General features: G+C 37.1%; 2 protein-coding genes across 3 annotated transcripts; one reads left to right on the forward strand and one right to left on the reverse strand.

The window, feature by feature from the left end:
• Nucleotides 1-2051: 2051 nt before the first annotated feature.
• LOC111802478 (coiled-coil domain-containing protein SCD2) lies at nt 2052-9377 on the reverse strand. Of its 2 annotated transcripts, XM_023686864.2 has the most exons (17): nt 8868-9360; nt 8429-8598; nt 8230-8305; nt 7453-7494; nt 7296-7358; nt 6963-7012; nt 6856-6883; nt 6577-6651; nt 6373-6483; nt 6230-6290; nt 5430-5540; nt 5208-5326; nt 4850-4913; nt 4181-4222; nt 3956-3996; nt 3195-3321; nt 2052-2424 (listed from the first exon to the last, which is right to left on the reverse strand). In XM_023686864.2, the coding sequence occupies exons 1-17, from the start codon at nt 9228-9230 to the stop codon at nt 2312-2314; spliced, it is 1656 nt and encodes a 551-aa protein (XP_023542632.2). In that variant the 5' UTR covers nt 9231-9360; the 3' UTR covers nt 2052-2311. The 2 variants fall into 2 exon arrangements, with proteins under 2 accessions (XP_023542632.2, XP_086982872.1); XM_087126746.1 differs by lacking the exons at nt 2052-2424; nt 3195-3321 and adding an exon at nt 3328-3656 and having other exon boundaries at nt 8868-9377.
• A 6362-nt stretch (nt 9378-15739) lies between these two features.
• Nucleotides 15740-18185, forward strand: LOC111802534 (uncharacterized). The gene is made up of 7 exons (XM_023686939.2): nt 15740-16113; nt 16694-16873; nt 16949-17014; nt 17448-17516; nt 17600-17683; nt 17764-17970; nt 18057-18185. Exons 1-7 carry the CDS (start codon nt 15781-15783, stop codon nt 18150-18152), a joined length of 1035 nt encoding a protein of 344 aa, XP_023542707.2. The 5' UTR covers nt 15740-15780; the 3' UTR covers nt 18153-18185.
• The last annotated feature ends 6921 nt before the right edge of the window (nt 18186-25106 follow it).

Below are 25106 nucleotides of genomic sequence, written 5' to 3' on the forward strand. Positions count from 1 at the left end.
GGGACCTCCCGATTCTACATTGGTTAGAGAGAATAACGAAATATTCCTTGTAAGAATGTGGAAACTTCTTCTTAGCATATGTTTTTTAAATTTTGAGGAGAAGCCAAAAAGGACAATATCTGTTAGCGGTAGCTTTGGTGAGCGTGGGTTATTACAAATGTTATCAAAGCCAGGCTATGAATGATGTGCTAGCAAGGACGTTGGCCCCCTGAAAAGGGTGAATGCGAAATTCCACATTAGTTAGAAGGGAGAACTAAACATTCTTATAAGTTATCATTGATCTTGTTCGGTGTGTTAGCGAGGACGCTGACCCTCAAAAGGAATAGATTGTGAGATCCCACTGAAAGAGATAAAAGAGATCCAACATTGGTGCAAGCTTCAAAAGATTTCTACTTCTTTTTATTAAAATTAGGATTTTTTTTTTTTTTTGAAAAAAACGAATACCCTAAGTTCAAGCCCAACCCATAAGTCCTTGTCTAATAAATAAATTAAGTTGGTTAATAAATCACGGAGTAGAGTAGGGGAAAAAAATGCATAACCTTCAAATTTCTGTAATAATCTGTGCTTAATCCAAGGTCATTATCCCTTGATGTCAACAACAGTGTTAATAACAGTCCCCATCTGGATCTGAACACAACTCTGTGTGTTTCTGCCATGGCTTACTTTAATTCAGCATCACACACCAAACAGGAACAGTATTCTCCATGTCCTTAACCTAATTTCAGCCTCTGCAACTTGAACTACACAAACTTAAATTGGAAGAAGACAAGACCCTCTAAAGCAGAGAATAAAATGTTAAGTTGATAATGTAAGCCCATGCATCTCGTGAAACCCTTGGTTTTCACCGCACCTACTCTATTACCCTCCATTTTCCTCTTTCAGACTCTTGTGGTTTTTATGGTAAAAAATACATCTCCATTGATATGAGGTCTTCCGGAAAAAACCAAGAACAAAGACATGAAAAATGAATGATTGATATAAGTACGAGTTCAGCAAGTACTTTAAGTAGGGGACTTAGGGGACTTATGGATGATTGGGGGAAGAAGGCAGAAGGGATATACATGCTTGAGATTGATTCAAAATTTGAGGAGATGTGTGCGATGGCTCAGCTGAAAGAATGGGGGGACAAAGAGTATTAAATGAGGCTGCAGAAAAATGGCGTCATTAATATTACTGGAGAACCGTCGTGAAGAGCAGCAGCCATTGACAGTGGCCTTTTTTTAAAAAAATTTCTTTTGCTTTGAAGAAGAGACCCCACTTTCCAAATTGTTTAATAAATGTTGACTCATTGTATACCAAATACTTTATAACTGGTTTGAAGTCAATGTTTAATTACAACCCTCTAGATATTGTCCACTTTGAACACAAATTCTTATGGGTTCACTTTTCGTTTTTCAAAAAAATCTTATACCAAGGGAGAAATATTACTTATAAATCCATGATCATCCTCTTAATTAACCAATGCGAGACTTCTTTCCAACAATTTTCAACGGTCAATTTAGATGGAAGGCAAACCCAAAAACACAAAAGTTATTTTAAAATATTTGTTTTGGTTTGGGTAACTTGAGTTTTTTTTTTTCAATGAACCCAAAATCCGAACGGAATATTTTCAGTTTCAGAAAATTAACCCAATCCAACCTAAAATGCTTACTCAACACAACCCAGTCTCTATAATTCAGGTTGGGTCGATTTGGGTTGTCTTCGATGTAGACCTCTAGATGGGTGTTTGTGACTTATTAATCCTCAAAAAATCATAATCCTATTTTAGTTAATTAATCTTTTTAGACATTAGAATCTATCAAATCAATAAATATGTCCTAGTTATCAAATTTTGTTACAACAAAAGATAGATTCTAGTTTCTATAAATGGATTGCTTTGATTTTTCATAGGAGAGTGAGCAGAATGTTTGGAAATAATTATTACAGAGCATCTCGTGACACTTCTGAACACCTGCCCCTAAAACAGAGGAATCATGGTGATAATGAAGAAAAACAAAGTAAATTAAAGAATTTGGACATGCTTTCTTTAGGGGAGAAAAACACACATCGGAGACAGCTAAACATGGAAAAAATTAATTGAACTTTTGGGTGAAAGAATTGGTATGAATATCTATCATACAAAGCACTCTAAAATAATGCTTCCACTATAAACTCTCTGTTGAGGAGATGTAACAGAATATCACACGGCATAAGGCTAGAAAAGAAATGTGCATCCACACTCTATCAAACAGGGTAAAAGTAGAAAGATGGCAGTGAAAATTCGTGGCAAAAAAAAAAAAAAAAAACTGACATTTTAGTAGGGATCAATCTTTCAGGATTGGGTGTCTAATTCCCTTGCAGAAGATTGTTCGATTTCCTTTCTAGATGCTTCCCAAAGCAGTTGTTCTATTCCAAGCTTTCTGAGCTCTACAAGACCTCGTTCGACTGCCAAAGGGATGTGAGACTTTAAAGCTGATTCATGAAGTTCTATACAATGGTTCTACAGAATATAACTTACATTCCAGATGATAGAAATCGAAGTAATCTGAGATTTCCAGACACAAATTACATGTACATTTATCATAATTTCAGGTAGAGTCCAACCCCCTATATTGATGGTTAGAGCATTGGTTGGTTTTTAAGAATAATCTATTGAGATGATTTTAGAAAGTTATAAAATGGGTCTCTTCTTTTACGGGGATAAGATTTGAACTGAACTTGTCAGTGGGCTGGTCTGTTGAACACGACTTTTTGTAGAAAACACTCGTACTCTTTATTAACATCAATCGAAAAGAGATTACAAGACACTCTACAGAAACTACCGTTGCACTCTATGCTTTGTATTTCTTGGGATGAAAACTTAGGTCTAAGGTGGAGGAGTATTTATATAAGAGATTAGACAATTTATTCTTAAAATATCTAAATCTTTGTCCTAAACTATTTTGATATTTTATTCTCAACAACCTAAATTATTTTTCTAAAAGTAAATATACAATGAGCTCATACAATTATAATGTTTGACCTTGTTGCGTTAGTGATAATATTTTACGTGGAAATTTTATGAAGAAATGTCAGAAATACGTCAAAATGATAAGCAAACTAATTCATAAAGATACCATGATAAATATTGAACTAATAGATTCATGCAGCATGTAAAAGTAAAATTCAGAGATATCAAAGGCTGTAACGGCAGTAATTCGAATCATGTAACGTACCATCGACAGCATCATGTGAAGTCGGAGGCTGTCCACTACGACTGATCCAAAACTGAAGCCGCTCATCTGCAACATCCTCATCCACACCATATGTCTTGGCTCTTCTCCAGAAGTATGTGAGCCATGCCTGCACAAGTTTTCAAACTTCGTCAATTATGAACCCAAAACACAAAACAGCTCAAGTCTACCGCTAACAAATATTGTCCCCTTTGGATTGGGTTCTCTCTCTCCAATCGACGTGAGATCTCACAATACACCCTCTTGGGAGTGCAGCTTCCCTGCTGACACACTGCTTAGTGTCTTGCTCTAATACCATTTGTAACAGTCCAAGCCCACCGTTAGCAGATATTATCCTCTTTGGGCTTTCCCTCAAGGCTTTTAAAACACATATGCTAGAGAGAGGTTTCCATATCCTTGTAAGGAATGTTTTGTTCCCCCTCTCACCGATGTGAGATCTCACACCTAAAGATACGGATATGTAATGGGATTGTAAACTTCTTGAACATGTTAATAACTTTGGACAGAAATAAAATGAAGACCATATGTATGCACATAGGCTATAAGAGCAAACAGCATCAAAGAATAAATCAAGACAGGTAGAGAACTGGGTACTTTTGCACACCAGAATTTCCACATCTTTTCAACAAGCGGATACAATGGCGTGGGGTAAATGCCAAAAGATAATTAAAAGTAGGAGGTTCACAAAGCACAAAACTAAATAAATCCTCATGACCAACAAGAAAGATGAGAGATAAAACTACCTCCTTAAAATGAATATCTTCGGCTTCAGCTTCGCTTAGTTCTGCAAAGAGAGAAGTTCAATCACGAAGTAACTCGTAAGCCTAACTTGCACTCCATTCATCCATTCTTTCTTCTTGTTCTTGTTGTGTGAGTGTTTATGAAGAACGCTAAAACTATCATGTACTTTCAAACATGAATATGTTGTTACTATATAAGCATGGTGTTAAGCTACAAAGTCAACTTACCAAAAGCCTCAGTAAACTTCCGATCAGCATGTGATTTTGAATCTGTGGTTAGAAAAACGAAAGAAAATAAGCAACTTTATTTGTACCATTCTTATTAGATTCAATTGAAAAATCATTCAGTTTTTTTTTATAATCCAAGGTGTTTACAAAAGGCCTTCCTGGTTTGCAATGAGGGAGGTATAACTAAATAAAAATGTTAGAAAGTTTACACCAAGATATAGTTCGGTAAACAACATTATCGAAAAGTTGTGTGTAGGTCTGTGTCTTTTCTGCAAATATTCTCTGATTTCTTTCTTTCCACAAATTTCAAAAGAAAGTCATGATGAGGTTTTTCCATAATAGGGCTTTTGTGTTCTTGAAAGGGTGGTACGTTAAGGCCATATCCAAAAAAGTCATTCAGTTTTTTAATCATGGCAAGTCGAACTATTAAAGCTGCAAAATAACTCTCGAAGTTATGATTCTACAGAATTGATTTTGTCATTGACTAACGTCACATATAAGTAATCCATCATATTAATATCGACATGTAAAAGAGAACAAAGCTCTGATTCTTCAAAGTAATAATATATATTATGACTAATTGAGAAGGGTGAGTAAAAAATCAATACTCTTCAAAATATTTTAACTGGAAATGCAATTGTTCAAAAAGTTTGAAGGTAAAAACTTCACCTGATTGATGAATCAAACTTGGACATCTATGTTGTGCCAATGCAAGCACAACTGCATCTTCAACCTGGAAAATGCAAAAAGGAAAGAGTTTTTGAGGAAAAAAATCCATGAGATTAATCGACGTGTGCACAAGCAGTAGAGACACTCGTGAATATATATAAAAAAATACAAAATTGAAAAAAAGTAAACATAAGGACATATCAATAACAACAAGAAGGATACAACAGAAAGATTCAAGCTACGAAGAGCTATCATTCACGTCTAAAATCAAGGGCGAAAAGCACAAAAATAAGAGCAGATAATGAAATTATTATAGCAATCATAGCGAACTAAGTTTTCCACAAAGGAAAAAGAAAACCTTTAGAGATGCTAGTTCTCTCAATCCCATTTCAACTGAAAGCATACTCTCAATATTTCCTTCACCAGAGAGATCATTTAAATCCTGGATGAGCTTACTCCTATCTTGATCATTTCGACCTGAAAGATTGATGCTTAACATTATTTTTATTCATCAAATACAAAGAAGTGGATAAAAACAAGTGCATGATATTAAACAACTGGATCCCAGAGTTGAACCAACCTTCAGGCTCCTCCTTAGCCTTTTGTCCAGCAGAAGTAACAACTTCGAATGGCAAAGGAGCTAAAGAAGACCAATACTCATGTTTTGAGAGTGCAATATCCGCACATATGCCTGAAAACAAGCAAATCAGTGAAGAAAAAAAAAAAAAAAAAACTACAAACATGCAGAAGACAAATTATTGCAACAAATACACGCCCAGATGTAAAATTATTAAGAGCCTTATAAAACATAAATGAAAATAGAAGGGGGAAAATTCCAAGGAAGATATTAAATAACGGCACTCAAAATTTATTGAGGAAAGAAACAAGTCATCTAATTTCTCTACAAACATAGCTACAAAGATGATTACCAATCCATGATTAAGTTCAGGAAGAGATGGAGAAAAAAATCATATAGAGTTTTATTGGTTTTTTGTAAAAGAAACAAGAGAAAACCCCCACCCAAAAGTACTAATCACAAAACAGCCTTCTAATCTTGAAGAATAATAACTTTATTTTCTGAAATTTCAATGATTTTTGGGAAACAAGCAGCCAATGCTTGATTACCCACCAAAACATCTAGCCAAAAAGAAGTCTTATTTTCATTTCTCATAGTTATCGGAGACAACCATTCGAAAGTAGCTTAATACTCCACAAAGTGCTTTCTGAATTTCCTATTTGCCTTGTTTTTGTGAACTTCATAATATACAGTTTTCATTTTACCAACCATAAACCCAGCCCACTTAGAAAGAACTTAAGCTTTATGAAAGCACACAACTCAGTATGCTATGAGGTTTTTATAAACGAGAAAATGTTCCTTACCATATTGAACAGCTAAGCCCCAGTAGCGAGCAAGCCAACACCTCTTCAAAACAACCTCTTCCTGGAAAAAGAACAAAGAAAATATGATTGAAAGAGAACTTCACAGCTGAATGTAGACATTGATTCTATAGCTAGACACTAACCATCTCTTCTTGTGTCAAAATCATTCTTTGTGTCATTACACGAAGAGCCTTTGCTTCAGACTCTGCTTCTCGGAGTTGTTCTGTAGCTGCTGATGACTCATCTTTTAAGTTCTGATAAGATAATTGCAACATCAGACATTTGAAAACCAAGACATGGATTGAAATCACTCAACTAGTTATGTAAATAGAGATAGTGATTTTTACCTCAATTTCTGAACGAAGGGCAGCAATTTCTTCGTTTCTACTATCCTTGGTTGGTATTGCAGCCTTGAGTGCAGCCTATACAAAGAATAATAGTCAGGGTTAAAACAAAAGACAAAAGACAGAGCCAATGACATCAAAGGTTCTCATTCTGAAGAAAATTTCAACTTGGCCCATTTCCTAGAACTGAGATTAATAATGTAAAGGGCCTACAAAATAAAAAATGACTCGATCCCTTGAAACCTATTCTATATGCTTCATGCAGTTACAATCTCAACAAACCTCTCTTTGACGCAGTTTAGCTTCTTTCCTGCAAATAAATAAGGCGAAACAGTAAGACCTGGAAAATTTCACAAAGAAATGGCACGTTCAACGCGATGCAATCGTACCTGCTTAATAATTTGGCTTCCAAAGATACACCCTCTCCAAGAGTAGCAACCTGTGAAAGTATTGATACAAAAATAATAAACATAGGTCAGTAAATTGTTCAAGGTGTGTAAAGCTTGCAACAAATGAAAAATTTTAATTTAATTCGGTGAACTGCCTAGCTACACATAAGTTTTAAAAAATAACTAACCAACAAACATCTCAAGATACATGCAGTCATACTATGACTATTAAAGTACAGGCATCTTTCTCTATGAGGCACTTGGATTTACTTAACTTTCATTTTTCAATCAACCTATCAATAAAACTATGAAAATCAGTAGGTTAATTAATACCTGTTTCTCTAGCATTCTAGCTCTAGCCTCTGCCTCTTCCCGTTTTTCTTCTGCTTCTCGAAGCTGTCCAACAAACTCAAGCATAAATCTCAATTGAACATGGTATTCGTGGAACTGATATTCATATTCATAATCTTTCTTGAAATAGTGAGAAGACCTTTCCAAGTATATTCTCGTTCTCTTCTTGTAGCATATCAAGCTGCAAAAAGACCAAAGTCAGATTCAGTGCATTTGACTCGAGAATCACTGTGTGATTTCATCGAACAAAAGACGTAGTTAATACACTTAGGAACTAGCTTCCTCCAATCCAATCCAATAGAGGGGTCATCTTGTTAGGAATCACGACTCTCCACAATGGGATGATATTATCCACTTTGAGCATAAGCCCTCATGGCTTTGCTTTGGGCTTCCCCAAAAGGCTTCATACCAATGGAGATGTATTCTTTACTTATAAACCCATGATCATTCAACTAAATTAGCAAATGTGGAACTCCCTCCCAACAATCCTCAACACTCCTCCCCTTGACCAAAGTACACTATAGAATCTCCCCTTAATCGAGGCTCGACTCCTTCTCTAGAGTTATCGAACAAAGTACACCCTTTGTTCAACACTTGAGTCAATTTTGACTACACCTTTGAGGCTCACAACTTCTTTGTTCGACATGACATGGCTAAGTTAAGGGCATGGCTCTGATACCATGTTAAAAATCACGACTCTCCAAAATGGTATGATATTGTGCACTTTGAGCATAAGTCCTCATGGCTTCTTTGGGTTTCTTCAAAAGGCCTCGTACCAAAGGAGATGTATTCCTTACTTATCAACTCATGATCATTCCCTAAATTAACCAATATGAGACTCCCTCCCAACAATCCTCTAACACATTTTTCTAGTGCCAGAGGAAGAAATTGATCTCTACAATTTATATTCCCATACCTCATCACGTAGTGCAGAAGCTTCGGACTGATCCCCTGCATCTTTGGAGTTGACCTGTCCGATATCTGATGTAAACCTGACCAAAAAAAAATTTGGAATTGAGTAAATGGAGAAATAAGAAAACGCATTGCCCCCATTTGTCATGATCCCCATTTATCACACGTATTTGAAAAAACAAGGTGTTGAGCGTAATAATAACCTTCTATCTCCAATCCTATTAGAAGGAGGTTCAATTGGAGGAATGAAGACTGGAGTTCTGGGTGGAGGTTTACTTGGTGGAACGATCTGGCTCGAACGCACGGACCTCGATGATCTACCAGTTGATGTGGATCGAACTTGAGGAACATGCTCTACGAAATTCCGACCTAACTAATCAAAACACCAGAAATTCCAGTCGCCTTGTTGTTAGATTGTTCCACAAGCTAATGCTAAACAATCAAAACGCCGGAAAATGCCCGGCGCGGGATTGATCACAATATCTACTGAATCCTAGAATAATCGATAACAAGCCAAGCTGCTAGTACACAGATCTTGAAAGCCATGATAACAAGAAGATAGAGACTAGACAAAATTTCATGAGAATTGACGTCAACGAGTCACCTAATTAAATGAGAAGAGCCAAGGATACTCGAAATTACCGCGGGAGACGGAGATCTGTTAATCCTGGGACCTGAAATCGTATGAAACGAATTGGAATTGTTACTGTTCATAGCACTGGGATAAGTCGAGTGACTAGGAGTTGGCGGAGCACGGAACCGGAAGTTGAGATCATCCTCTTCATCTGCATCTTCATCGTCGCCCTCCACGGACGGCCGCGTGTTGGCCATAGCCTCAGCCAAACGTTGAGCAGCCTTCTTGGCGGCAACATTCTGAGCGCGCTTGATGGTGGAATTCGAACCCAATAGAGCGTGAGGATGAGCCGGAGAGGATGATCCCGTACTGCTCGAGCCACCACTCCACTGCCGGGCGGAGACTGGACTAGCAACTCTCCTCCGATCCATTTCCGTCACCGGAAATATGCCAAGTGATTGCGCCGCAGTTCCAAGATTAGCAGGAATTTTCTCGGCGCTAGATTTTCTCGAGAAAATAACAGAATACAAGATGGGGAGGGAAAGAATCCGGGTTGACAACTCAAAACGATGTCGTTTGATTCAGATCCGCCATTTCCTTAACGTAGCGTATAACCATAAAACTTCTTAATGATTATCTAAATATTATCATGAAAATTAATAATTACTAAATTTCCAACTAATTGAAAGTTGACGCAAAAAATTATTTAATTAATCATATAATTTTGTTTTTAATTTTTAAAAATTATATTTTGTTTTCTCACTTAGAATTGGATATTTTTTTTTTTTCAAACGAGAAATTATTTGATGAGACTGTCACGATATAATCTATCTTATGGGTCGGCCCACGACCGATTTCACATAAATATGTTAGCGTTTTGGGCCAAGAATACTGGATGGTTCATGGGCCCATTAAATTTTGATTTTGAAAAACCTAATCGTAAACATTCTTAAAAACCAATCCTTTTTAGTTTAACACATGAGAGTGAGAACTCATGCTAATTAGTTCATGGGCACGGGAGGGCCAATGCCTCGAAAGAATTCGGATGGATGGAGGTTCGAGATGTCTCGATGAGATGAACGACACGTGAGTTTGTTCTTAATGGCATGAACGAGTCAGCTACGATGGTCAACGACACCCTTGACTTGGGATGATGTCAAGATATGAGGGTCATGTTAATTGGACACCAAGATGAGATGATAGGATGCGACATTGCGTTGAGAGACCTTGGTCTTAAGTAGAGACAATGTCGAGCCGATTGACTTGGTCTAGTGTAGAGGCAAGTTGGTTGTGCTGCAGATGATTTAACATACACGAGTAGGCAGCATGTGTGGCCGAATAAGCTTGAGTTTCGCACGAGCGATGTTTGGTTGGCAAAGACAAACCTCATCTAACGTCCAACGAAGCTACAAAGCCGGATGAAAAATATATATTGAACTTGCAGTTTGTGCCATCAAACCAAAGGAGATTGACAAGACCAAAAGGAGTGGTGGGTGTCAAATTGTAATAGATTTGGGTGTCAAATTGATTGCGTATCTTGACCAAGATACTCATGAATGTAAGTTGATTTATTTGGCTATGCATGATCAACAATAGTGCTTCACTATTGGTTCCTTCCCATCTATGTCCATATAATTAAAGCTTTTTCTTTTGTCCTAAATAATTTAATTTTAAAGTTGATGAACAACTTTTCCGAGCATGACGGTGGGTTGTAAAGATGCCACCGGTGATATTGAATTGAGACACTGCTACTCACGTTAGCTAATTTAGGGAATGATCGGGTTTATAAGTAAGAAATACATCTCCACTAGTATGAGGCCTTTTGGGGAAGCTTAAAGCAAAGTCATGAGAGCTTATGCTCAAAGTGGACAGTATCATACCATTGTGGAGATTCGTGGTTCTTAACATGGTATCAGAGTCATGCCTTTAAAAGGAGTCGAGCCTCGATTAAGGGGAGACTGTTCGAGGGTTCCATAGACCTCAGAGGAGGCTCTATGGTGTACTTTGTTCCATAGGGTCAACAGTTGTATACCCGCCTCGATTAAGGGGAGACTGTTCGAGGGTTCCATAGGTCTCAGGGAAGGCTTTATAGTTTACTTTGTTCCATAGGCCTCAGCAGTTGTATACTAGCCTCAATTAAGGGGAGACTGTTCGAGGGTTCCATAGGCCTCAGGGAAGGCTTTAGAGTGTACTTTGTTCCATAGGCCTCAGTAGTTGTATACCAGCCTCGATTAAGGGGAGACTGTTCAAGGGTTCCATAGGCCTCAGAGGAGGCTCTATAGTGTACTTTGTTCCATAGGGGCCTCAACAGTTGTATACCCACCTCGATTAAGGGGAAACTGTTCGAGGGTTCCATAGACCTCAAGGGAGGCTCTATAGTGTACTTTGTTCCATAGGGGCCTCAACAATTGTATACCCGCCTCGATTAAGGGGAAACTGTTCGAGGGTTCCATAGACCTCAAGGGAGGCTCAAGAGTGTACTTTGTTCCATAGGCCTCAACAGTTGTATACCAACCTCGATTAAGGGGAGACTATTTTAGGGTTCCATAGGTCTCAGGGAAGGCTTTATAGTCTACTTTGTTCCATAGGTCTCAGCAGTTATATACTAGCCTCAATTAAGGGGAGACTGTTCGAGGGTTCCATAGGCCTCAGGAGAGGCTCTAGAGTGTACTTTGTTCCATAGACCTCAATAGTTGTATACCAGCCTCGATTAAGGGGAGACTATTCAAGGGTTCCATAGGCCTTAGGGGAGACTCTAGAGTGTACTTTGTTCCATAGGCCTCAGTTGTGTACCAGTAACAGCCCATGTGAGATTCTTTTACGGTTTAAAGCTTAAAATAAAACTTTTCAAATTCTATGAACATAATCGAGACCTGTCTTAAAGTACAAAAATATTATATATAATTCATGCAACCCACCGAGACGGGAAAATGTCGAGCTAGTTCTTTCTTACCCTATGGCTTATGCAAAAGGAAATGGTACATAAAACTTCAGAACATGGGGACACCATGTAAGAACATAAATGAAAGAAACATGAGATGTGGGCAACGTTGGATGTGGTCTCTTGGGCTGTTGGAAATTGGGAAACGTGAAAGATATTACAAGATGATGAAAGTATATAAATAAGTATCAATAAATTGTACATCTTTGTTGGTTAGTACGTGTGAACTCATTCCTTCTATAAAATTATTATGAACTCTATAATCAATAATGTTTCGTGCTCGGATAGGTCTAGACAATATAGGTCGAGGTGCCAAAAACTAATATAAAGTCATTAGTCACCGTGAATATGCACCAAAATATCTCGAGTAAGTACAACATAAGTCTATCTCAGCCTATCCGTAAATAGACCATATATATATATATATAGGTGAAGGTTCGAGAAAAAAAATAAAAATGGTTGCAATATTGTAATAGTCGAAGTCCATCACTAACAGATATTGTCTACTTGCTTCGTTCCTCCAATCCATGTGGTATCTCACAATCCACTCCTCCTTAGGGCCCAACGTTCTCGTTGGCACATCACTCGATGTCTAGCTCTTGTACCATTTGTAACAGTTCAAGCTCACTGCTAACAGATATTGTCTACTCTAACCCGTTACGTATCTCCATCAACCTCACGGATTTAAAACACGTATGTTAGGGAGAGGTTTCCACACTCTTATAAGGAATGCTTCGTGTCACTCTCTAACCTATATGAGATCTCACAAATACTAGCTACAGTGGTGTTCGACGTTCTTTCAAAGGGTAAATACGTAATTTTAAGGACAAAAATTTACATACGCAAGTCATTCTTTACAACCGTGACAGTTTTAACTTGAATCACAAATGAATCAAATCATGTTCTCTGTTAGCTTACAAATAGAATCGATTATTTTCATGAGTCACTTTCCTTTCAGTATCGAACGAAGTTAACTTTTCATCAAACCCTAAACCCTAATTTTGTTATCACGTTTTTTTAGAAGTTGAACATTTTGACACGAGCGAATCGAAAAGATTTATTCTTTTATTAATGTAAAGTAACAAATAATATCTTATCATTCATTATTTATTCTATCTACATAAGTTACAAATTACCCCTTCGAGTTAAATGGATTAAAAAATGTTGAATATTCAAATTTACAGCTGGCTGGTTTTGATTGGGTGGAGAGTACAATTGGGCCGAGGTTAAAAGCCTGACAGTCCAACAAAGCTACCGACAAGGCCCATTATTAATCACATTTTGACCTATAATTCCTTTCCTCCTTTATTTACGTTTCTTTTTCCCCTGATTTCTCTCTCATGTAAAATGACATAATACTCCCTCTCTCACAAACCTAGAATGAGACATCTTTTGGAGTATTCGTGTAACAACCTGAGGAGGCCCAACGTCCTCACTGACATACCGCTCAGTGTCTAGTTCTGATATCAACTGTAATAGTTCGAGACCACTGCTAACATATATTGTCCGTTTTAGCTATCATCGTCAGCTCTTGGTTTTAAAACGCATTTGTTAGAGAGATGTTTCCACACACTTATAAAGAATGGTTCGTCCTCATCTCGAACAGTGTGTATATAATTTAGCATAATTGATTTTTTTTTTTAAGTTTTGGGCCATTTAAGCTCGGATTGATTCAAACTATAAGCTCGAAACAAAGCATAAGCTCACAAATGATTCAGCCCACTCTAAGAAAATGAGAAGAAAACCTCAATCATGGACTCATCGAGTCGTGATGATCGAGGACAACACATAATAGACAATTGTCCCATCACAAGGATTTGTCATGTCTCATCATAAGGAAATGGTACCGAACCCTTTGAAAGACTATTATAATATTGGGGTCTACTCCCACATAAAAACACTCAAGCTCTTACTTATAATCAACTCTAGTTCACTTTGACCTGTTACGTATTGTCATCAGCCTCACAATTTTAAAACATGTCTATTCGGGAGAGGTTTTCACACCCTTATAAGAGATGTTTCGTTCCCCACTCCAACCGATGTGGGACCTCAATATCCATCTCCTGGGAGCCCCCCAACGTCCTCACAGGCACACCATTTGTAACAACTCAAACCCACCGCTAGCAAATATTGTCCATTTTAACGCATTATATATTGTTGTCGACCCTACGATTTTAAACAGGTCTATTAGAGAGAGGTTTCCATACCCGTATAAGGAATACTTCGTTACCCTCTTAAATCGATGTGGAAGCTCACAAAACCGAACCGTACACATGTGTTTGCAAATTACAACTTTAACCTTAGAGTGAATATTAGGTATTGGGCAACATGTATGTATGTATGGGTAGCTAATTAATTATTGCAATTGTATTTGTTTGTATAGACAATTTGACAGAAACGCTTTCCCTTCGGTGGTATCAACAACCGGCTGCTGCCCCCCACTCCCCCCTCTCCCTCCAACACTAATACCATTTTGCATTGCTTTTGTTCGATGTCGTATCAAACTTCGTCGGTTTCTACCGTTCTTCCGAATTAAAAAGGACTTATCAGACACAAAATTAAAAATTTGGTAACTTATCAAATTATAACAGCTCGAGCTCGAGCTCACCGCTCGCTAGCAGATATTGTCATTTTTGCACTTTTCTTTTCGAGCTTCCCCTCAAGGTCTACAGGGAGGCTTCCTCTCTCTAATCGATGTGAGATCTCACAATCTACTCCCCTTTCGAGGCCCAACATCCTCGTTGACACCTGTTCCTCTCTCCAATCGATGTGGGATCTCACAATCCACACCTTCACGGCCCAGCATCCTCACAACCTTTGTACGTTTAATCATTATATATCTTCTAGATTTACCACTTATCTATTTTCTCGATAGATTTATACATAAAATATCTAGATGTTTCTAGAACATTCTACAAAGTTCTAGACCGTGAACTCGTATAATTACTGTATTTAACCTTATTGGACTAGTGACCCGTGACGATTCTTTAACATCAATGGATCATGGTTATGGTTGGTAGACTATTAGGTAGAAATTAAATCTAAAAAAAAAAAAAAACAATTTATGTATTAATATTGAAGAACAGCCCCATAACTATAAGTTAAAAATAATTATTAATCAAACAAGACAAGCCGTCGACAAGCGGGGAGTTAATGTTTTCGTTTGAAATAGTTGTCACCAGCTTTCGTCCTATCTTCTTCTTTTATATATATATACAATTAATATTATTAATATAACCGCTCAAACCATATATAATTAATATTATTAATATAACCGCTCAAACCAATGTTAGTAGATATTGTACGCTTTGACCTGTTACGTATAGCTGTTAGCCTCACAATTAATATAACAACTTAAACATATCGCTCGTAGATATTATCCGCTTTGACCCCTTACGTAATGTACTCAAACTCATAATTAGTAGATATTATCCATTTTTGTCCGTTACGTATCGTCATCTTGTTCACTTTGGCTCGTTACGTATTGTTGTCAGTCTCACAGTGCTCAAACTCATCATTAGTAGCATTGTCCGACCTGTGCCTCACAATTCATTTAACAACTCAAACTCACCGCTAGTAGATATTGTCCACTTTAGCCCATTACATATCGCCGTCAGCCTCACAACCAATACAACATCTCAAACTCACCACTATAATAGATATTATCCGCTTTGACCTGTTACGTATCGTCGTCAGCTTCACAGTTCTTAAAACACGTCTACTAAAACCGTTCTGTCCTTTTCTCCAACCAACATGGGATCTCAGAGTTAATGGGATCTCGATTTTCATATCTTCAAAAAAAAAAAAAAAAAAAAAAAAAAATTCTAACCTACCCAAGACCAGTCAATAGTTTTGCATGGGAATACGTTATCCTCATGTTTCAGCATCTTCTCTTTCTCTCTCCTCTTTTTTTTTTTTTTTTTTTTTTTTTTTTTTTTTTTTTTTTTTTTTTTTTTTTTTTTTATCTCAATCCTTCGTCTTTATAATAACTCTCACCCTCTAAGCATTTCTTGCACTCACTTTCTCCAAACCTTCCATCAATGGCAGCCTTTTCATATCAATACCAACCATTTCTTCTTGACTCAATCCTTCAAGCCAACAATCCCCTCAAAATGGGTGGCTTTTTGGATGAACCAAATTTCAATATCAATTGTTTCACTCAATTCTTCGCTCAAGAACAAGAACAAGAACAACCCATTCACCGTTTTCCCGAGCTTTGTAAACAGAGCCCTGAATCTTTTAGTTTGGTCGAGAAATCCGATAGCGGTGAGCCGCCGATCGTAAGTCAATTGAAGCCGACTGTGACTTCCCCTTGTAGTAAGAAAAGAAAGAGCCGTGGAAATAACTCCTCGGCTAGCTCTGCCCAATCTAAGGTTTGAAACGTCTCTCTCTTTTAGCAAATATTGTCAGCTTTGTAAGGGAGAGGTTTCCATACCCTTATAAGGGATGTTTTGTTCCCTTCTCTGACTGATATGGGATCTCACAATCCACTCTCTTGGGGTCCAGCATCTTTGCTGGTACATCACTTGGTATTTGACTCTGATATCATTTGAAACAACACAAACCCATGTCAGTTTCACGATTTTAAAACGCGTTTACTAAAGAGAGGTTTTTACATTCTTATAAGGAATAATTTGTTCCCCTCTCGAGTCGATGTGAGATCTCATAATCCACCCTCTTGGGGTCCAGCGTCTTCCCTGACACACCGTTCAATGTTTGGCTCTGATATTACTAGTAGATATTGTCAGTTTCACAATTTTAAAACGTATTTACTAGAGAGAGGTTTTCACACTCTTACAAGAAATGATTTGTTTTCCTCTCGAGCCGATGTGGGATCTCACAATCTACCTCTTAAGAGTCTAGAGTCTTTGTTGGTACACCATCCGACGTTTGGCTCTGATACCACGCGGGATCTCGCTCACATGTAATTTTTTTGTTCATGGTGTGTTTTAGGAAAGCATTGGGAAGAAGGTGAAAACTAAAAGGGAATTGGATGAAAGGAAAGGAGATGAAAAGGGCAAAACGGGGAAAAAAGAGGAGAAAAAGGGTTCAGAAGATGGTGCTCCGACGGGTTATATTCACGTCAGAGCTAAGAGGGGCCAAGCCACTGATAGCCACAGCCTTGCTGAGAGGGTAAGATAATTATTAATGAATTTATTTCCTTTTATGGCCCCCACACGCTAATAACGACATGTCGTGTCGTTTCAGGTGAGAAGAGAGAAGATTAGTGAAAGGATGAAGACATTACAACGACTTGTTCCTGGTTGTGACAAGGTAAAAATTACATCTTTTTACTAATCTCTCTCTAATAGACACGTTTTAAAATCTTAAGTGGAAGTTCGAAAGAAAAAATTTAAGAGAATAGTAGGACGTTGGGCCCTAAGAGGGATGATTGTGAGATCCCACGTCGGTTGAAGAGGGGAACGAAGCATCTTTTATAAGGATGTGGAAAGTCAGTGAGGACGTTGGGTCCCAAGAGAGTTGATTGTGAGATCCCACGTTTATTGAAAAAGGGAACAAAGCATCCTTTATAAGGATGTGGAAAACTCTCTCGAGCAGACGCGTTTTAAAATCTTAACGAGATACACAGAAGTGAGAATTCAAAAACGACAATATCTACTAGTAGTGTGCTTTGGCTGTTATATTTTTGGTCGTCGTCTTCTTCCTCCTCCTGACAATGGCTTATCTGGGTTTTGGTGATGAATAGGTAACAGGGAAAGCGCTCATGTTGGATGAAATTATCAACTACGTTCAGTCTCTACAAAATCAAGTTGAGGTAACAACATGTTCTTTTCTTTAGCGACGTTGGTTTTGACTCTCGATCGATCAAAACGAATAACTGTAAAATTTCTCTTTCAGTTTCTCTCCATGAAGCTCACTTCTTTGAACCCAATTCTCTTCGACTTCAGAATGGACTTAGACGGCCTCATGATCCAACCCGAGGTAGAAAAACCAACACCCTTTTAAAAAAAAGCTAGTTTTTCTCATAAACTTCGATCTAAATCCTTCATTATTACAAACAGTCATCGTCCTTGAGTAGCATAACGCCACAACTACCCGCAATGGCGCAATGCAACGTCATATCACCACCAACATTGATCGACACCACCACAACAACAACACCAACCCCAACAATCGCCACACCAAATTCCTATCCATTAACAGACAATTCAACTAATTTGTTTCTACTACAACAAGTGATGAATTCAAACGCATACACTCAATCTCAGGTAACTTAATCATTTATTATCTAAAAAAATTCATCGTTTTCTTCAAAGACATTACATAACCTTAAAAAAAACATGTTCTTTTTCAGGACAACGTTAAGGTTTCATCATGGGACGTCGAAGAACATAAACAAAAGCTTCTTATTTCATCAGGAATTGGCGACAACTTGAGCTACTTCCATTAAAGAACAGCTTTGAATTTGAAATTAAAATTCTTTGTTCTTCGAACCATAAAAACAAAAGGTGATTGGATGATCGAAAGTGGCAGAGAACATGAATAAAGTCGAAGGAGCAGAAATCAATGGACAACGAACACAGAGGATCGGATCTTTTCAACCCATTAATGTTCCCTCTCAGTTGGCTGCTCAAGTTTCGAGAATCTGCAGTGAATTTTTTTAGATCAAAAAATAAATTTTATTTATTTTTAATGTATTAGTCTTAGATCATATATATTATAAAAAAAAAAAATTAATTGATTAGCCTATATCCATTTTCATTCATATGCTAATATATGCAAATTGTCGAGATTTATCAAACTATACGTAGTAGTGTTCATACGATTCGAAAATCCGATCAACTTGAATTTTAAAAGTTGAATTTTTTGAAAACTAAAAGATCAGGTCGGTTCGTTGGTTGACATTTTTTGGTTGGGTCAACTTGAGTAATCCAAAAATTGGATTACTATCTAACTCAACCCTATTGTACTTTTAAGATTATTGTGAATATTAAGATATTTGTGACGGAGTGATAGTGATGTATTGTGAGGTGTGAATGTTTAATGTTTGAGTTTTATGAGGTTTTAGTTATTAATGTGACATGAATCGTGGAGTATGATTTTTTAAAATAATTAAAAAATAAAAGACAACTCAATCCAATCCAAGCGGAAAACCCTATCCGAAAAAAGATGATTCGATTGAGTTTGGTTGTGAATTCTTTTTAGGCCTCTTAGCTCACAAACCCAACTAACCCGATATAAGGTTTCTCCAACCCAACTCAACCCGTGTACCCCCTAACTATATAGACTAATTGTACGTAACAGTACAAGTTCACTGCTAGCAGATATTGTCCGCTTTGACTCGTTACGTATCGTCATCAGCCTCACGATTTTAAAACGCGACTGTTAATAAAATGTTTCCACACCCTTATAAGGAATGTTTCATTCTCTTCTCCAACCGATCTAAGATCTCACAATCCACCACCTTGGAGGCCCAGTGTCCTTGCTGGCACACCATTTGATACCATTGGTAACAACCCAAGCCCACCACTAGCAAATATTATCCGCTTTAGCTCATTACGTATCGTTATCCGCTTCACGAATTTGAAACGCTTCTATTAGAGAGAAGTTTTCACACCCTTATAAAGAATGTTTCATTCTCCTCTCGAACCGATGTGTGATCTCACGTTGTAGCATTTAGAAAATGAAAAAAAATTGGAGGAATCTTAGAGTTGATTTGTGTTTTTTTTAATGAAGTTTGGAGAATACTATAGTGGTGAATAAGTAATGGTTTAGACATGGAGTTATGTGAACAGAACATTGTGTTTGTGTAGGGTTTTGTCGGGCAAATTGCCGATGTTGTCAAACTTCGACTGTGTATGGCTCATACAAAATTCCAAAATATATTAATTAATCATACCATAATTAATATATATATCAAGATCATATCCGAATGAGGCAACCATGAATATAAAATGACTAAAAAAAGCTTTAAATAAACCCATCAAAATAATTAAAAATTACGGCTGACCCACGAATTAATACGATGAAATTATTAGAATGTACAATTTGACTTGAAAAATGAAGACAAATTCAATTATTTGCATTAGTTATGACACTTAAAAATATTATAAATAAATCACGTTTACAAGAAGTGTTAAGAATCTGTTTAAATGTGGGATTGCTTCGGCTCACGATTTGGATTAGTACTCGAAATGGTCCTTGCATTTCCTGACATGATCATGTTTCTAAAACGTCTCATGCCCAGAATTTGGATCAGTACTCAAAATTCAGATTTGGTACTTGATGGCCCTTACATTCTCTTACATCTACTGTAACATGATCATGTTTCTGTAACGCTCATGCACCGTATTTAGATCAGTATTCGAAATTCATATTCGGTACCTGATGACCCTGACATTCTCCTGTGATATGGTCATATTTCTATAACGCCCCACACCGAGGATTTGGATCAATACTCGAAATCCAAACTTAGTACCTGTTGACCCTGACATTCCCCTGCAACATAATCATGTTTCTTTAACACCCTATGCCCAGGATTTGGATCAGTGCCCGAAATCCAAATTTAGTACCTGATGACCCTAACATTCCCCTACATCCCCTGCGACATGGTCATACGCCCCACACCAAAGGATTTGGATCAACACTCGAAATCCAGACTCAATACCTGATGACCCTGACATTCCCCTACGACAAAATCATGTTTCTCTAACACCCTATGCCCAGGATTTGGATCCATGCTCGAAATCCAAATTCAATACCTGATAACCCTGACATTCCCTTGCAACCCTTACGACATGGTCATGTTACCTACTCTTCGTTTCTTAAGAGTAAGGACTATCTCTACAAGACCAACACGAGTCATTCCAACATCTTTTATCCTCACTCACATGCATACCATAAAAATTCTTAAGAGTTCATCCAACATAAAATTACTCCAAATAAAACACGTTTAACCACGAAGTTTCTATGATTAAGCCACTGGAAAAGAAATGTGCACCTTCTTGGTATAGATAGTAACTTTTCATTTCCTTTACGTCTTTCTTAATCATTCTATCTTCAGAATCTCTCATTCGAACACAGTCTCGGTTCATTCATGTACCCCCTCCTTCACTCGAGTACCACATAAACAAACGACAGAATTCAACTTAAACAAAGTCACAGATACTCAGCATTTTAACACGACATTAGGATCAAACATGAATCCAAAGTAATCTAGATTAAGATTAGGATTAAACAAAAGAAGCAAAGGATAACCAAATGGGGTTTCTTTGTTCATCACCTATTGCCTACAATAGCCCCACATGTTGAATTGTTCTCATCATGATAATTTTGGACCCCAAACTAGATCTCCCATATGTCATATAATATAATTAAATTAATAAAATAATTTCATATCAAATTAAAAAAAAAAAAAAAAAAATATATATATATATATAAAATTAAATAAAATAATTATAGCTGGAAATAGTGTTATATTAGAATTATTTGCAACCCACCAGCCCATCAATTCCTTTTTCAAGGGACCCACCTGTTTTTTATTTATTTATTATATATTTTTAAAATATATAAATATTTAAATGAAATAACAATAATTTCTCTTAATAAAATAACAATAATTTCTGTCAATTTAATATTTATTACACTAAATTGCTTTATTTTTAAATTAATTTTTTTTAATTATGAATTTTGTGTATGAGGTAGCCGACATTCATGTATGGCTTATGTCTTATGCCGAGTTATTATTTTTTTTTTTTTTTTTAATTTTATTTTATTTTTGGGTTTTATTTATTTTCAAATTTCTATATTTAATATAAATGTGATTTGTATTTATTGATTGGTTGATTAATTGTTAATTATTGTTTAACTACTTTTTAAAGCTATAATCAATTCACTCGTGATAATTAGATGCAATAATTATAAAAGATATTTATATTAAATTATGAATTTATTTACTTTAATTCGAGTAGAAGTTTGAATTTAGTTTTCTTAGACAGTTCTTGATTTTCCCGTATTGAATTTTTAATGTGTGTTTTATTTTAGATATATGAGTAAATGAGTCGTACATAAATGAATCTAGACCATGTCTGAATGAGAGCGATCTTGAAGATAAAAGAGCTAAGAATGGCTTAAAAGAATTGAAAATTACTATCTATACCAACCATGAGTACCTTCTATATTGAGAGCTCTGATCATAGAAACTTCAATGTTAAATGTGTTTTGGTGGGAATAATTTTATGATGGGTAGCCTTTTGGGAATTGTCATAGGAAGCATGTGAGCGTGTGAGTGAAGATAAAACATGCTAAAAGGAGCGAAGAGTAAGTAATGTGATCATGTGTAATAATCCAAGCCCATTGCTAGCAGATTTCCACCCTCATTCGGGGCTCAACGTCTTTGTTGGTACACCGCCCAGTGTCTAGCTCTGATACCATTTGTAACAGTCAAAGTCCACCACTAGCAGATATTGCCCTCTTTGAGCTTTCCATTCTGGATTTTCCCTCAACGTTTTTAAGACGTGTATGCTAGGGAGAGGTTTCCACACCCTTATAAAAAATGTTTCGTTCTCCTCTCCAATCGATTTGGAATCTTACATCATGTCACAGGAAAATGTCAATCATCAGTGTTGAATCTAAATTATGAATCCTAGTTATAGATCGTTACAATGATATTGAAGTATAGGGCAAAATAACGGAAACTCTTGCTTATGGGTTTTGTCTCACGATATCGAAATCTTGACCAACAAAGCAAATGAGAAGATGGGTACAAAACAACGAAGAAAACGAATTCATTTTCGTAACAAATCTTAACCCAGATCTCATTTTTGTGAGATCTTTCTCGTGCTCGAGTTGGTTTGGTTTGATCACGAGAAATAAATGGATGAGACGGAGTGAAGTCATTTTCCTTTCTTTATCTTTTCAATGAAAGCAAAAAAGGAAGTACTTTGGAGGATTCAAAATAATGTATAGAACCCTAAAGGTTAGGCCACAAAATTGACCACTCCATCCACTCTCTTTTTCCTCCAAACATCCCACAAACTACACATAAAGAAAAGCACTTCTTCTGCTATCAATCTCCCATCTCGACGCCCCACAGTCGATCCAAGAGGATCATCGTGGTCGAGTCGTCTTCCTTGTCTTCATCGTCGTCACCGTATTAACTGATGGGTGACCCAGAAGAGGCTGGGGGAGGGACCGGTAGGTTTGAAAGAGAGAGAGGTGGTTGCAGCCAAAATGGGGTCAGGGTCCACCGGAGGAAACACCCTATGGCTCGGCCCCTCACCCATTGAATTGCCTTGTCCCTTTTAATGTGTCCACATCCATTCACCATCTAACCCTAACTCATGCATGGGATGTCCCCCAAATTAATTAATTAAATAAATAAATAACCCAAATTCCATAATTATTAAATCATATCGATATTAGGAGCGTTCAAAAAATTATTGACCCGACTAACTCAACTCAACTCGTACGGTTTAAATTAGGCTATTAAATTATTTGGATTTGGATTATTTAGAGAATTTTATGGTCGGGATTCGAAACTAAAATTTATTGTTAATTTTTGTAAAAATATTATAATTTTTAGTTTATTTATTTTTCCACGGGCTTAAAAATAAAACTTTAAGTTTTTAAATGTAATTTTTCAAAATATATAGTGAAATTGAGTAGCGAATATAAATAATAAATAGATATTATTTGACGGATCAACTGGAACCAATGAACCCAACTCTTGAATGTGCAAGAAAATTCGAATAAATGACATGTGGCACATTGCTAATGTGGCGTTCAACGTGTCGTTGATGTGGCAGTTGATGTGACATCCAACGATCGATGTGTCGTTGATGTGGCAATTGATGTGACATCCAATGGTCGACGTGTGCTGACGTGGCATATAACAGTCAGCTTTTCAAAGTGGGGATGACTTGTTGGGTGATGTGGTGAGGCAAATGTGGACAAATGACATCTCGACACGTGGTGAGTTGTTTCGAATTCAATTAAAAAAAAAAAGGAAAGAAGAATAAATCCCAAGTTCTTTCCTATGATCACCATTCGATCTCCACCATCCAATTTAAATTGAGGGCTCGTGATTTGGGCTTACGGATTTGGGCTTCGTAAGCCCAATTTGAAGCCTGGATCTGAGTGAACAGCCCGACTTGGCTAACTCATTCATTTGGCCCAATACAAGCTAGGCGTTCGATATGGGCCTAATTTATTGGGCCTCACCTGTAGAGCCCACGTTCTCATTTAAGACTTAAAAGTGAAAAAAAAAATGGTTGAATTTATGGGTTGTTATTACTTTTGGTCCGGTTAATTCAACCAACTTGAAAATAGGAGTACAATAGAACCGTACATTTGAAATAGTAGAAGGGTATGTAACGACCCAAGCTCATCGCTAGCTATTCTTTCCAACCAATGTGGGATCTCACAATTCACCCCTTCCGGGCCCAGCGTCTTGGTTGACACTCGTTTCCTTCTCCAATCGATGTGAGACTCCTTAATTTACCCCTTCGGGGCCGAGTGTCCTTCTTGGTACACTGCCTCGTATCCACCCCCTTCGAGCTCAGCCTCCTCGTTGGTACATCGCCTAGTGTCTGGCTCTGATACTATTTGTAATGCCCCAAGCCAACCGCTTGGAGATATTGTTCTCTTTATGTTTTTACTTCCAGGTTTCCCTTCAAGGTTTTTTTGTTGGGGAGAGGTTTCCACGCCCTTATAAAAAATATGTTTTGTTCTCTTCCCCAACCGACGTGGGATCTCACAGTATGAGAGAAACAAAAACTCATGCCATGAATCGAAACGAACAATTGATTCTCGACTAAACTTGAATTACAACGTAAGTGTTTAAACTCATCCCTAGCAGATGTTTTTTATGTGTCATTTTTCAATTGTTGAGGGATCTCACAATTCACTCTCTGTTGGATGATGAAAGTCTCATATCAGCTAATTTAGGGAATGATCATGAGTTTATAATTAAGAAATACTCTCTCCATTGGTTTTAGGCCTTTCGGGGAAGCCCAAAGCAAAACTATGAGAGCTTATACTCAAAGTGGATAATATCATACCATCGTGGAGATCCATGATTCCTAACACTTTCCTTGGATTCCATGATTCCTAACACTCTCCATCATACCATCGTGGAGATCCATAATTCCTAACACTCTCCTTGGAAAGCCAGATTTCTTGCTGACACACCACCCAATATTTGACTTTGATACCATTTGTAACACCGATGTGGGATCTCACAATCCATCTCCCTTGGAGACCCAACATCCTCTCTGACACACCGAGTCTATACTCTCAATATCTAGCTCTGATACCATTTGTAACATTAACATGAGATCTCACAATCTACTCTCTTTAAGATCTCAAAAAGTTGAAGAGTATTTTTGAAACAAAATACTAACAA

The sequence above is a fragment of the Cucurbita pepo genome, chromosome 9 (assembly GCF_057944985.1).
Source record: "Cucurbita pepo subsp. pepo isolate OVF chromosome 9, ASM5794498v1, whole genome shotgun sequence".
Classification (NCBI taxonomy): domain Eukaryota; kingdom Viridiplantae; phylum Streptophyta; class Magnoliopsida; order Cucurbitales; family Cucurbitaceae; genus Cucurbita; species Cucurbita pepo.